The 15101-nt window shown below is 35.9% G+C and overlaps 1 protein-coding gene across 2 annotated transcripts in view; it reads right to left on the bottom strand.

The window, feature by feature from the left end:
• The window catches only part of lgr4 (leucine-rich repeat containing G protein-coupled receptor 4), an 80699-nt gene that overhangs the window by 13400 nt on the left and 52198 nt on the right, over nt 1-15101 (bottom strand). For both annotated transcript variants that reach the window (XM_053676478.1, XM_053676479.1), the window contains exons 5-9: nt 13127-13342; nt 7885-7956; nt 3952-4020; nt 1524-1595; nt 1230-1301 (exon numbers count right to left, since the gene is read on the bottom strand). In XM_053676478.1, the coding sequence (XP_053532453.1) occupies nt 1230-1301; nt 1524-1595; nt 3952-4020; nt 7885-7956; nt 13127-13342 (501 nt within the window). The remainder of the gene's footprint in view (nt 1-1229; nt 1302-1523; nt 1596-3951; nt 4021-7884; nt 7957-13126; nt 13343-15101) is intronic.

A 15101-nucleotide genomic window follows, 5' to 3' on the forward strand; every position in this document is an offset into this window, starting at 1 on the left:
AATATCTTGAATATCGGCAAATTCAACCTATATCTCTCTTTAGATTGTTTGAAACAAATATAAGGTTATTAAGCCTAATAAAGACTAAGTTCAAGTAAAAATAAACAAAACATTTGGCCATATAGTGTCTGAAATGTCACTTACTCATTATTGATTTCTTGTTTACAGAACTGTTGTATTAAAGCAATATCGCTTTTATATTTTTATATCGCTTTTTGATATTGCATAACTAATCAACACCATCCAACCAATCAGAATCAAGAATTCAACAGTGGCTAAGTTTACATGCACATCAATATTCTGATATAAATCCAAATCTGGCAGTATTCTAATTAGTACCGAGTCGTCTAAAACACCGCAATTCAGATTAAGACAATGTCCTGATTCCCTAAATTCTGATTCCCGCTTCTGGAATATGCCTGTTTTAATTGGAAATGTGTTGCATGTAAACACCTCATTCAGAAAATCCACTGAAAGGATTCCATGCTCAGTCGGCAAGGAATTCTGGGTAGCAACTGCAGTACTTTGAATCTCCGGGGAAATAACAACAGGAAAGTAAAAGCGCGCGTGCAGATCGGCATAATTATAACAACATGCGTACGGGAATATTCCGATGCCCGAACGCATATAAACATCATACCCGGAATACGGCTGCAACCCGAATATACAGAACCTCAACAGAATTTGATGTGCGTGTAAACATAGTCAGTGATGTGGTGTAACTGTGATTAGACGATTACATAATAACAGTGAAAGATCTAGGATTAATTACAATGAAGAGCAATAAATAAATAAATTAATAAATACAACTGCCATATAATGTCAGGTATAAAGACTGTGATTTGAATTAAAGACCAATTTTCTCATCTATTATTTTTGTATTTCTGAAACCAGATCAATTCAATTCAATTCAATTTTATTTGTATAGCGCTTTTTACAATAGACATTGTCTCAAAGCAGCTTTACAGAAATATCAACATGGTATACAGATATTAAAGGTGTGAATTTATCCCAGATCAGTCATTGATAGTGCTCTGTGATCACTGGAAAGCTTAAATCGGTCCAATTCAATGCATACATGTGTCATTTTAGAAGCAAATAAGTGTTCCACAAAAAAAAAAAAAAAAAAAGGATGCATAACAGTATAACCTGCAGACTGTTTTCTTCATCAAGATCTAAGCTTCAGAATATTTTAGCGATGGGAGAGATGTAGTGAAATGTAAACTCACAGAGAGTGCAGGTCTGATAGGTTGAGGAAAGCTGACCTTCCCACGAAGGAGAGAGGGTTGTCATAGAGATGACTGTGCACACACACACACACACACACACACACACACACACACACACACACACACAGAAACATTGTATGAAAATTCAAGACCTCTCGCTCTTCAGACCAGTCATGAATAAAAAATGGTTTAAATAAAAGATCATTTTTCTAACAGTGTACGCGTGTGTGTGTCTGTGTGCGCATGTGTATGTGTGAGAGAGAGAATATGATAGCTGTTTTATAATGCGCTCACATGGTGCGTAGCAGTGGATTCTTATGAAAAGCTCCTTCAGGTATGATGGCGATATTATTACTGTGAAAGCCACTGTGGAAGAAAATACAGTTAAAGTATCGTTCAATGAAATATTTCATTTTAATCCTTAATCCCTTTGGGACACACAAACTAGTGATGAGTCATGCAGTAATACTGAGTCTGAACACAAGATGGCACTCGGATTCAAAATTAACAGCCAAGACGTGGACAAAAAGAGGCGGAAAAGAGGCGGAAAGCTGAACTGGGACTGCATAATATACTGTCTGTTAAGCATTATAGCTTCTAAAAGTACGACCATCCCGATCAACAGTCTTATATTTCTGCACAGAATAATACATAGGAGCAAACTGTTTAGGAAAGATTCATCAACGTGTCTTAATAGGGTGGACAATAATCGAGTATTTAGTTACTAAATTAAGTATTATTCACGGGCATTTATACTCTACTCGAGTAGAAATAATATACGGGTGGGTCATAGGACAAAAATATAATATCATGAAACATAAAAGACATTTCTACAATACGCATCATGAAATATAGGCGTACTAACAAACTCTGACCAAAGTAGTATGGTTGCTTTTTTTTTTAAATGCCAAAAAAAAAAAAAAAAAAAAGAGTGGATAAGTTTATTTAATGTTGACAAAAATAATGAAAATTCTGTAAAAAAAAAAAAAAAAAAAAAAAAAATATATATATATATATATATATATATATATATATTAATAAATAAATAAATAAATCAATCAATCAATCAATAAATAAATAAAATAATACTACTAATAATAATAATATTTATTTTTTAATTTTAAAGATTCAAAAGTTAACAATGTTATATGAAGATATTGGGATACCTGCAATGTTGCAATATCTCAGAAAGGTGGATTGTGACAATTTACTACAATATCAATATTATATTGTCACATTGCCCAACACAAAATGAATTTTTTTTACACTTACTTAATTTTTTTTAAAATTAATACTTAAACTAATACTCCTGATTTGTACTCCTAATTATATGCCACACATCAATATAAACTCCTGTTCATTTTATTTATTTACACCAGTTTAAAGCATCCAATAAATTTCATCAATGTAGGGGAAAAATTCAAGAATTGTGCAAATTTGTCATCAGTGACCTAAAAGTTTTTTTTATATTTAATATATTATATTAAAAACATTTTAATACGTAACTACATTTAAAAGTAGCAACTTTCTCAAATATGTGTTTTTTTTTGTTGACATTCTGTAACATTATCTAAGCATAATTTCTCTACTGTTTCCACCCCTGCTTTTAATATATTCTAACATGAAGCAATATAAGCACAGGAGCATTTCCATATTACACAGCCCTAATGAAAACTCTGCAAAAAAACAAAACAAACAAACAAAAAAACATCTTGCTAATGGAAAAGCTACGCTAACTGTTAATGAGCACTAACAGATTTTGTGAATGGAGGATGAGAATAAAAGTAATCATAAAAAGAAACGCATGCTCCAATATAATACGATGGAATTCATTTAATACTGTTTTATTGCACAAATCATTAAGAACCTTGGAGGTTATTATAATAGCTATAGGGTTGTTGTTAACTACGTGTTCTCACTTCTCTCAATTCTCACTGATTTATTGTCATTAATGTGACTTTAGCATAAATATTTTTTTTCAAGCATTTAATATCTTTTTTTTAAGTAAATGACTTTGAGATTTAAACTTGAAATGAATAGTGCTATAAAATAAAGATCATTACTATGGCAAAGATAATAGGAAAGGAATTAATATTCACATTTTATGACCATAAAAGTGTCAGTAAACTAAAAATGCTTTACGACCGATCAAATTCTGCACTGGATTAAATGAGGAGTGTGCTGTATTTCATTATTTAATTAGTAATCGATCCTGCTTTTATGGGTCATGTGTTAATATCCCGACACAAAGTGACGTATTAATTCATTCTTATACAGAAATCAAACTAACTGCTTTTTACATATCAGATGTGTTCTTATTCTTCTTATTCGTCAACTCAGAAAAGGTCTGTTCATTAGACGATCATTTGGATCAGATTGTATAAGCAGGAAAATGCAGTGCAGATGCGCTCCAGGGCCATGTTTAGTGGGGGGAAAAAACTACTGTACAGAGTCTCCTTTGGTTTTTTGTGTGATTGACAGGTTGTGAAAAGGTGGGCGGGGCTCCTGCACCTAGCCTCAGTAAACTCACACCTGGTACACACTCCGCTTTAGTTTCTTTTGTCTCTCGTCAGGGGGAAGTGGAGTGAATGTGATTGCTTTTGATCTGTGAGGTAATGGGTCCAACCCCTCGCTCTATAACTTCCTTAAAAGTGAAACACAAAGAGAAAGAGAAGGAAGAAAGGAGAAAGAGAAAGAGGGAAAGGGTGCTGATTTTACTTACAGCTCTTTCAGCTTGGGGAGAGTCTGGATGGCTTCGGGGAAGCTTTTCAGGTTGTTGTAGTTCAGATCTCTGAGACAAACATGGAAAAATATTAGCAAAATAAGACAAAATAATGTTTGATGTCAATTTCTAATAAACCAACTTAAAGTCTAAGTCACTTAGGCTTAAATCACAATAGATTTACTACTGAGACTGAAGTTATATCCTTGTGAATTTCATCAAATTATACAGCAGGTTCCTTTCACAAGGGATAGACAATACAGTTTTAAAAAATGATATATATACATACACACACACACACACACACACATACGTACATACATATATATATATATATATATATATATATACATACATATATATACACATATACATATATATATATATATACACATATACATACATATATATATATATATATATATATATATATATATATATATATATATATATATATATATATATATATAAATCGACACAATCGATCAAATTTGATCATAAAAATAGTTGGGAAACAAATATTATCGAGTGGGTCTACGTTATGAAAACGCACTGTGGTATGCACTTTACAAATCAATTTGCATCAATTACCTTGTAAGTAGTTAAACAAATGTTTTTGGACGCAGCAGCATGAATGAACTCTGTATTGTTTCATTTTCTTAACAGACATTCTTGGTACAAAAAAATAATGAAAAATGGGCCAGGGCCAAAATGGCAAAATATTAAGCTTTTAATGGTCTTAACAACAAATCATCGATCAAGAAATCAGCAAGTAGATTGAACAAGTAGATTAAACAAGTAGATTGTATAATTCAGCAATGTCAGTAACAGTAACGTAATATGGGACAGCTTTTCCTTGTAAACTTGTGGGCAGCTTTTTAATTGGATTTTATTTGATATCTATTTTATTTTTAAAAAATTAGTTACTACACCCAGACATGTTAGTTTGAATTTTATATCAAATATTTTAATCATTATCATGATTTTACCTTTGTGTACCAGAACACTATATAAGTGAATTTCCCTGTTTCTAGCTTTTCCCCCAAACACTCCAATGCAGCAAAAATAAACGAGCAAATGGTGGCACAGGAAGTCTCAGGAGTGCATTTGTGTCATTCTTGCTCATTTTCTGACCAATGATTAGTTGCCAGACCACTAAAAGCGTAATATTTTGCCGATACAATGTGTATTTTTCGTATATGGCGTGTGTGATGTTATCAAGGCACCATTTAGTATATGGGGGGGGATTTAGACTAGGACGACTAATTAATTATCAAGATGAGTTACAGCCTAGATTTAGATTTTTTCTAAAAACAAACAAACAAACAAACAAACAAACAAACAAACAAACAAACAATAAATAAACTGTATAACGAATAACCAGGAGGTGCTGCATCACAAATCAATCAGGCAGCAGTGCAAAACCAGTGCTTATGCAATTTCTGGTCATTATGTTCTCCCTGTGAAAATGTTTGCAACTAACTTTTGGCTTAACACTCAATGCTGAAAGCACGTAAACCTGCCAGCCGTGTTTTAAACGCAGAAACACAACTGAGAATCCCTGCACAAGTGCATCTGCTCTGAAGATACACTGATTTACACTGATGACCAAAACTGTGGAGAAGCTGCACACGTCACCAGACGTGCCAACATTGCTAGCAAGACAATCCAAGACAATCCAAGCAGAGACAACAACAACAACAACAAATGTTATCACAAAGACCCAAGCACACTGAAAAACATAATTCAACATATTTAAACAAGTGCAGAATTTCAACTTAGGCAAAATCTGTAAGTTCAACAAAAAGTAAACAGGCAGGTTTATGTTAAACTCGTTAAATAGCAATACTACATTTACGAACATAATTTATTGTAGCAGCGTGGCCATTAAATCAATATGTAAAAGCCACATACGGCCGTAATCGCTTTTTAGAGTGCCTGTGCGTTCACATCATTTTCCCCGGTAAGAAAACAGTGAAGCAAAAGTATGTTGTGACAGCTACTAAATAATAAACAGCACCTCCATTGTTTTTTTAACGAACAAAGAAACCGTAGTCCCGCCCACATGTTTTCTACTGGCTCACAAGACACAGGCTTGTGCGTTCACAGGTTAAAATTGACCTAGATAAATGCAAAGTGAAAGTAACCACTACTATAAGCAAATTCTGTGAATTGTCTTTTCCACCAGGTAATATGATATGGGTTTGAGGTATCGCTTGTACAGCCGTAGCAGGTGGTCAAAAATGCTAAATGCTACGACTGAAGTGTACATGTTAGCACCTGTGAATGCAGCGCTCGGCAACCGTCCTGTGGCCATCGGTGCGGTGGTTTTATAACAAAATAACGCTTTGGGCCAAAACATCAGGTTCCTTTGTTGTTTTGCTCAGCAGTAATTTTAACTGTATTTGTTAAATATAGTGTTTCGTTTATTTGAAAAACTCTGGTGTACTATACCGCACACTACATAACTACGTTTTAACAATAGACACAGTCACGTGTTTTTTGTTTTTTTTTCCTTTCTGAATTAATGGCCTGACCATGAACGAAGAAGGCAGGGAATTCAATAGCAATAAAAGAATCAGACCAGCTAATCCAGGCATCCGTTGATGTGGATGTGGTTTCTGAATCCGAACATGAAACACCTTCTTGTTTCCTGAATGTTTCTTATAATTCAATGAGAGTGTGAAACAACAGCGTCAGCATAGCTTAACCACACAATTACAGGTTTATACTTGGGATTTTATTTGAACAGGGCTGATATGAAATTTAACACACTCGTGTCTTACTTTCTTGTCTAAAGCTGTTGAAACACACAGGATGAAAACCCTGTGCATCAGGTATCCCTGTAGAACAACACGAATAAAAAAATAAAATCCGGGACAGTGTTTATTTCCGCTTCATTTTTGTAAATGTAATCGCCACATGGTACTCTATGGCATTTTGCCTCCTTATCGACCACTCGTGCCCCCTTCCCTTGTCTTGCTACTCCCAAGGGAATGGAGGATGTTGGCGTGCCCTCTTCCTGTCCTAACTGCAGCCAGAGTAAATAAAGCAGAGTCAGCGATGGCTATCTGCCTTCCCCTTCCCCTCTTCCTCCACTTGCTGAGGGCAAGACAGGAAGAAAGAGAGAGGGACAGAGACGAAGAACGAGACCCAGCATAAACTTCCTCTGCTCTTCGCTAGCATTCTTGACTTCTCAAGTTAATGAATAGACAAAAGGTTAAACCAAGCCCCTTTCTGCCTAGACCATCTGAGTGAGAGGGAAAAAAATCAGGAGACATTTTTCCTACACAGAGTACGACACGGGCAGTGAGACACATACAGACGAACGAATAGCTGTATGATAAACTAACTAAACCCGCCATCAATGTGAGCATAGTTTCTACCTTATATACACAAAACAAGTAGCATGACCAGAAACGTATACAAATGACGCTCTGTTGGCTGGACTGAGGTAAACAGAACGTGTCAACTGTGGTGCTTTTAAAAATGATAAATCACAGACTTAACAAATCACAAACCACAAATGCTTGGCACACCGTTATAGTCTCAGCACGTAGCAGTGTTTCCTCCAGAAAGTCCGCATTTCTACTCTGTCTGAGCTCCTAACACACCTGTCACAGTTATTTAGAGCTCTTCATTGCTTGGTTTAGGCATTAGGCAAAAAAACAAAATGACCAGTTTGGGAATTTCTGGTATACAGCTTTAGAGCTAGAGATTGGCTGTAATCTCCTTGCGTCTGGCTCTAGAGGGCGCCGGAGCAACAGCAGCAAATTCATTAGGACACTTCATCCAAGTTATTCAGTAATCTGGATTTTGGATTGAGTAGATTTCCATTTCTGTAGTTTCTGTTTTCACTGTTAAAAAAAACTTGTGATTAAAATAGTTGAATAGGAAATAAATGTATGTATGAATTATGAAGTGGTAACTCACAGTGTTTCTAAATTGTCCAGGCCAATGAAACAGTTCTTCCCAATCTCCTCGATCCTGTTATTGTGCAGATGCCTGAAAAAGAGTCAAATTGTCAGTGTTTGTGAGATGGTTAATGCATATACCTGATGTAGATAACATGGCTGATTCACATACAGTATGTGTGAACAAACTGTGTCAATCAATCAATCAATCAGTCAATCAGTTCATGTTCAGTAACTGCTTTATGCTGGTTATGGTCATGGAGCCTGGGAACTGTGGGAGAAAGGCAGGGAATCCACTGGGAAAGGCAGGGGAATCCACCAGGATTGGGAACTGGGATGCCAATTCCTCAGAGTGCACCATGCATACACACTTACACTTAAGGCAATTTATAGTAGCCAATCCGCCTGGCAGTTTTTTTGGAAAGTAAAAGGAAACCAGAGAACACAGAAGGAACCCATGCGGGTACAGAGCGGAGACACAGGGGAACTCCAGACAGACATTAACCCAAGCTTCAAATTCGAACCGGGGACTCTGCTGCACCACCACGTCACCAATCAACCAACCAACCAACCAAAAAAAATCCAAAAACCAACTAACCAATTTTTATAAGGTTACATTTTTAGCAATTGTCATATTGAGGCCACAAGTTAATATTTCAAGGCAAAAAACTATGCATTATGGTGGCCATGAAACGCCATGCTTAATACATGGACTCCAGTTCATTATGTGGCAGGAACAAATAGCTGTCTAATATAATCATCTTCATGCTTTTTAGGTCCGTGCCACCACAATGGTCTAATTCAGTTCATTTCTTTGTATCTCAATTATTTTAAAATACAATAATTGCCACAAGATTCCATGGCCAATAACTCATAGCCTTAACATATTAATATCTGACCACACTTTGTTTAAAAAAAATAACCATTATGTCACCTCAGAGGCTCTGTAAATGACAGATATTGAACAGAAACAGACTATACAGTATTACTACATATTATTCCTGATTGTTCCTCATGCAGCACAGTATGCAGCATGTCAAAATGATCATTTGGTAAGCTATAGTGTTAGTGTTAGTCAGTCAAATTCACTTGTGGACACAGAATTACCTCAGACTGCTTCAGTTTTGTATTTTCACAGTTACAATGACCAAAAACATTAATTAATTAACGTTCATTTCTGGTGGTTGAAGCCAAAAATGATTATAATGAGGCAGCAAAAAAAGCTTTAAGGCAATCAACACCTCTTCAGCCTCAATGTAAATAATAAACAGCATAAACTAGCATAACTAGCATAAATCATTAACCATATGTTTTGTTCAAAAAAAAAATGCCGTAACAGATTATAATTATATTTTAGAATTATAGTTTAGAATTAAAGAGACTTTGAGGAGGAATATTAAAAGTAAATTTAGTAATGTGTTAATAACTAACTTAACCACAACAACAAATTAAAAATTAGCATGCAAAAGATTTAGCCACAGCTAATAGTTGTTTGTCAACCTTAGCTTGTTCATACAGGCACATACATGTTTGGTTACCTGCAGCGTTTAGATAAAATATATAAATACACCATACAGTATAACCATGGTGTTTAGATGTAAAGTCACTGTATTATGGCTTGGTTTTATTTTAAAAATGAAATGACCGTGTTGTGACCATGTGTGTGTGGGATGGAGTTAACCATGAAGATACCTCTGGCTGCATACTTGCATACAAAATTGGCCAGACAAGTACATAATTTGGGAATCTTCGCAAACTAGAAATATTCACTGTGTTTTATTATATTATACTGTGTTGCACTGTATGAGTAGTGACCACTTTAAACCCATGGATCTCAAAGTGTGGTGCAAGAATCCCAAAGAGGTTTCCCAAATCCCAAAGATGTATAGCCAGGGAGTGTTCATTTTTGTATTACAGTGGTGGAAACCACAACCCACCATTATCAAAGTTATTATGCCTATATATACAGGTGCGTCTAAAAAAATGTGAATATTATGGAAAAGTTTTTTTTCCCCTGTAATTTAATTAAAAAAGTGGAACTTTCATATATTCTAGATTCATTACACATAGAGTGAAATATTTCAAGCCTTTCTTTTTTTTTTGGCTATAATCTTGATGATTACAGCTTAACGCTCATGGAAATCAAAAATCCAGTGGGATTTGGAGTAAAGAATTTATAATACAGAAATGCCGACCTGAGAAGAGCTCTAATCAGCGAATTAACTCAAAACACCTGCAAAGGTTTCCTGAGCCTTTAATCTCTCTGTCTGATTCAGTACACAACCACAATCACGGGGAAGGTGAAAGTAAATGTTGCATTTCATTTGGAAATCAAGGTCCCAGAGTCTGGAGGAAGAGTGGAGAGGAACAGAGGAACAGAGTGCAAGTTGCTTGAAGTCCAGTGTGAAGTTTCCACAGTCAGTGATGATTTGAGGTGTCATGTCATCTGCTGGTGTTGGTCCACTGTGTTTTCTCAAGTCGAGAGTCGATGCAGCGTCTACCAGGAGATTTTAGAGCACTTCATGCTTCCATCTGCTGACGAGCTTTATGGAGATGCTGATTTCCTTTTCCAGCAGTAACTGGTTTGCTGAACATGGTATTACTGTACTTGATTGTCCATCCAACTCGCCTGACCTGAACCCCATAGAGAATCTATGAGAGACACCAGACCCAACAATACAGACGAGCTGAAGGCCCCTATCAAAATGCAACCTGGGCTTCCAGAACACCTCAGCAGTGCCACAGGCTGATTGCCTCCATGCCACGCCGCACTGATGCAGTAATTCGTGCAAAAGGAGCCCAGACCAAGTATTGAGTGCATAAATGAACATACTTTTCACAAGGTCGACATTTCTGTATAATAAATTCTTTATTCTAATATTTTGAGATACTGAATTTTTGATTTCCACGAGCTGTAAGCAATAATCATCAAGAATTAAACAAAAAAGGCTTGAAATATGTCACTTTATGTGTGATGAATCTAGAATATATGAAAGTTCCACTTTTTGAATGAAATTACTGGGAAATTTTTTTTTACTTTTCCACAACATTCTAATTCTTTGAGATGCACCTGTAATGTCAACTGGTGGACAGTTTAGGAAAAAAAACCTCTAGCTCCAATAAATAGCCACAGTATTATTGTACACATTTAAAAATTTGCCTAATATTTCACATTCAAATTCATCAATTCAATTCGATTCAATTCATTTGTGTAGTGCCTTTAACACTGGACACTGTCACAAAGCTGATTTACGGAAATATAGTCCCCTCCGAAAAATTGGAACAGCAAGGCCATTGCTGTACATTGAACATTTGGGTTTGAGATCAGAAGATGAATATGAGATGATAGATCAGAACTGCAGCTTCATTTCCTGATATTTACATCTAGATTTATCAAACAACTTAAAACATGGCCTTTGGTGGCAGAAAACAATAGAATTGGCGTTGGTGTTCCAATACTTTCAGAGGGGACTCTATATCATTTCCTAATATAAATTTTTGTAAATGTATCCCTTAATTTTAGATTAGATTTTTTTTTTTACAGTTAGTAGGGGATCCCTGCTTCAAAGTACTTGAAAGCCTGATCTAGTAAAAGACAATAATTTAAAATGCTGCTAAATCTAAATACCAATTCTTAAAAAACCACACAGATTTAATATGCATTTCTAATAAGCATATTCACATGTGTGTTTAGTGATGACTACAGTGCTCTATGGAATTATAACTGATACCGGAATAAATGTCAGACCTACCCTGTGCTGTAATATCTATACATCGAATTTATTATCTCTGAGTTAACTCACATGGCTGCTTTTCCTGTAAATTTCCAGTCATTAAAAAAGAGGCACGGTTCAGCAAAGCAATCCAAACAGACGTACACTCGGGCAGGCTCGGAGCGGAGAACTCATCAGGCCTCGTGCACGTCTGCCTGTTTATTCAGCCTATTTAACGGACTAATTGGCCTACACTCCTTGGACAAATATTTTCCAGCAGCAGGAACGGAATTGGTAAATCAGAGTCAGAGAGAAATGTTCAGGGAGATAGAGAGAGAGAGAAACAGATGCGGGGGCTCTATTTTCCTTTGGAGATTGCAAGGCGCTTGGGTACATTTTGGATTCTGTTTTCCAAACTCCCTGTCAACACGAAGTGTACCTGTGAGTGTGCGTATGTGTGTGTTTTATGTGTGCGTGTGTGTGTGTGTAAGCATGTGGCCTTTTCCTGAGCTGCCAAAGCCCCATACATGTCCAGGAAGCTGATAGGTTTAGCTGATGTAAACACAATAAGACAATCAGAAATGTCTAAGAGTGGCTGATTTGTGAGGGGAAAAAAAGCACACCCTTGCAGGAACGTTGACTGGGACAAAGGAAAAAAAAACGGCAGTTCTAAGTGTATCACTCGGGTCGAAATATACAGAAGCCCTGAACCTCAAGTTAAAAATGATGTTGAAGTGCTATTTCATTATTTCAACTTAACTCATTAGTTTGAGTTACCTCATAGTATTTTGACTCCTAACACTTTAAACTCACGTAATATGACGGACCAGAACTGAACACATTTATGTGAATCGTTAGATGTATATACAGTATGTAGGTGAAGTGAATTCCATTAAAGCTTTAACATCTGGCTTACATACTACCTGGGAAACAACACAAGGAATACAAATTATAAGCCAATATTCTATAAATCAATGTGGGGTGTCATATACAAGTCGAAATGACAAGATAACTTTTTTTTTTTAATGAGTTACTAAGTCTAAACTATGCGATAAAATCTAATTTACATACAACATAACTTGAGTAATGAGTTATTATGTTAAAATAACAAGATATCAAGTCTAACTGACTACATAATATCTTGAAATAAATTATCAAGTCAAAACAATGAGATCGAGTGAGGTCGAAATAATGACATAGTACAACCTGAGGTTCAGGTCATCCATAGAAATAATACAATAAAGTGCAACATCTCAAATAATTACTAGCATTCCTTGATATCCAGATGCCAGTCAGCAACAAGCCAATATAACAGCTGGAATGCACCCTCCCAATGTACTGCAGCTCTACATCTTTAATATAACTATACGTTAGTGTTGCTAATCGAATAACGACAGAGCAGAATCATTCTCTGAGAGATATGGTGCTGTTCCCTAAAAGCAAAATTGTCACTTATAACATATATAACATGTACACAAGACTGATCAAATTCGCATAGCAGTAAAACTCTGGGAAAGAAAAAAAAAAAAAAAAACTAACTGCACTCACAGCACCACCAGGCTAGAGAGGTTGGCGAAGGCGTTGTCTGGGATGTGGCCGATGCGATTGAGTGCCAGCGTGAGCGCCTGCAGGTTCCCCTGATGCTGCAGAGGCACGACTGGAACCTCGGTCAGACTGTTATCATCCAGCCACAGATGTCTGAGCTGCTGCAAGCCCTGGAAACTGTCCTCAGGCACCACTGTGATGTGGTTCGCATCCAAGCGCCTGGAGAGAGACAGGTTCGAGTCAAATCAACTGCTATTGTCATCCAATCTATATACATATATAATACAGCAGGAATAAATACTATAACATATTCCAGGGTGAAAATGAGACATGTCAAATTCCTTCATATCAAATGCATTCATATATTATTAAATTGCATTCATATATCATTTCATGCTGCCACAACACCAACTATTAGCACTAGACTCGCAATCACATCACGTAAGACACAATAAAGAAACACACAAGCAAGCAATATCATCATTTATCATAAACCCTGTAATATAGATTGTTTTATTTACCCAGACGAATATTTTCGTGTTGCTGATGTTTAGCTACATTTCATTAGCTATATTTAGCTGGTCTTCACAAATTTAGGGCAAATCCCAACTATCCACATACACTCACTACAGAGGGTATAACATAATGGCGTTGGAGAATTTCAGTCCAAGAAAAATAGTGATTCTGTTAAGTGCCTGTTTATTAAATTAACTCTTTTCAAATAATATCTCTGTTTTAGGCCACATATTTTGTTAAGGGTTTTTAATATATATATATATATATATATATATATATATATATATATATATATATATATATATATATATAGCTAGACAATGAATGCATGCCAAAATAAAATATGTTAAAATGTAGTTCTCAATGAAAGACACGTCTTCTTATGACAAAATTTAACCAAAAACTATTGAACCCCATTTGGACTTGCCGTTGGAGACTAAACGCAGAATGCTGGATCTAAAACATTTGTATGTGGACTTTTTGCCTTTGAATATGTAAATATTAAGAATTTTGAATAGTATTCAAACAGTGAAATCTCCCCACTACAGGCTTACTCTAGTCACAGGACTAGATAAAGTGAAAGAAAGACAGAAAGAAGGGAAATTAGATCAGAGTGTGGCCATTTTGTTCTATTTTCATTTTAGAAGCGCTGCAAGTCAGGTTTCAGGTCCACTAGACAAGATGCTGATGCTGATGCTTTTTTGAGTGAAAAAATAATCCAGGCAACTTTAGACACTAAACGACTAATTGTATGGAGAAAATACATACGCATTAGGGAGGCTTTTATAATTAAAGACCATCTTAATGTCAAGACTTTATCAAATCGATTCAACTCTTCAAGTGTTGCACACAAAACCTTATTGTGTTATAGACTTCATTTAAAATGGATCGAGTTTCCTTTTTAAGCCATTAATCTATATACAATTATCCATAATGATAACATATTGGGCTAGACTCCGAGAGCTATGTCTGGCGACAAAAATGTACTGTTTATCAACTGGTTAAAAGCATCACTACAGGTGAAGCATGGTGGTGGCAGCATTGTGCTACAGGGGTGCTTCTCAGCAGCAGGGGTGAGGACATGGGTCATAACTGAGGGAAGGATAAATGCAGCCAAATACAGAGGGGTGCTCGAAGAAATCCTGCTTCAGAGTGATTTATTCTTTTGTTTTGTTTTTTAAAACAAATTTGCAAAAACATCCAAAAACAAAAAGTCAATTGAATCAATTTTAGTACATTTATAACACAAAGTGTCCCAAAACTGAAGGTGTCTGAATGCTTTCCATAGCCACTGTACATATTAATGACTATTTTACACTGGTATCCTGAATGTGTGTAGTTGAATTCCGGGCATACGAGAACACAGGACGCGAACACAACCTGCAAGTGCACACAGCACTAACACACTCAGTCCTATTTAACCTCACACACCCTTAACACCCGGCATCAGGTGAGAACCAAC

This window comes from Ictalurus punctatus, chromosome 27 (assembly GCF_001660625.3).
Source record: "Ictalurus punctatus breed USDA103 chromosome 27, Coco_2.0, whole genome shotgun sequence".
In the NCBI taxonomy this organism is placed as follows: Eukaryota; Metazoa; Chordata; class Actinopteri; order Siluriformes; family Ictaluridae; genus Ictalurus; species Ictalurus punctatus.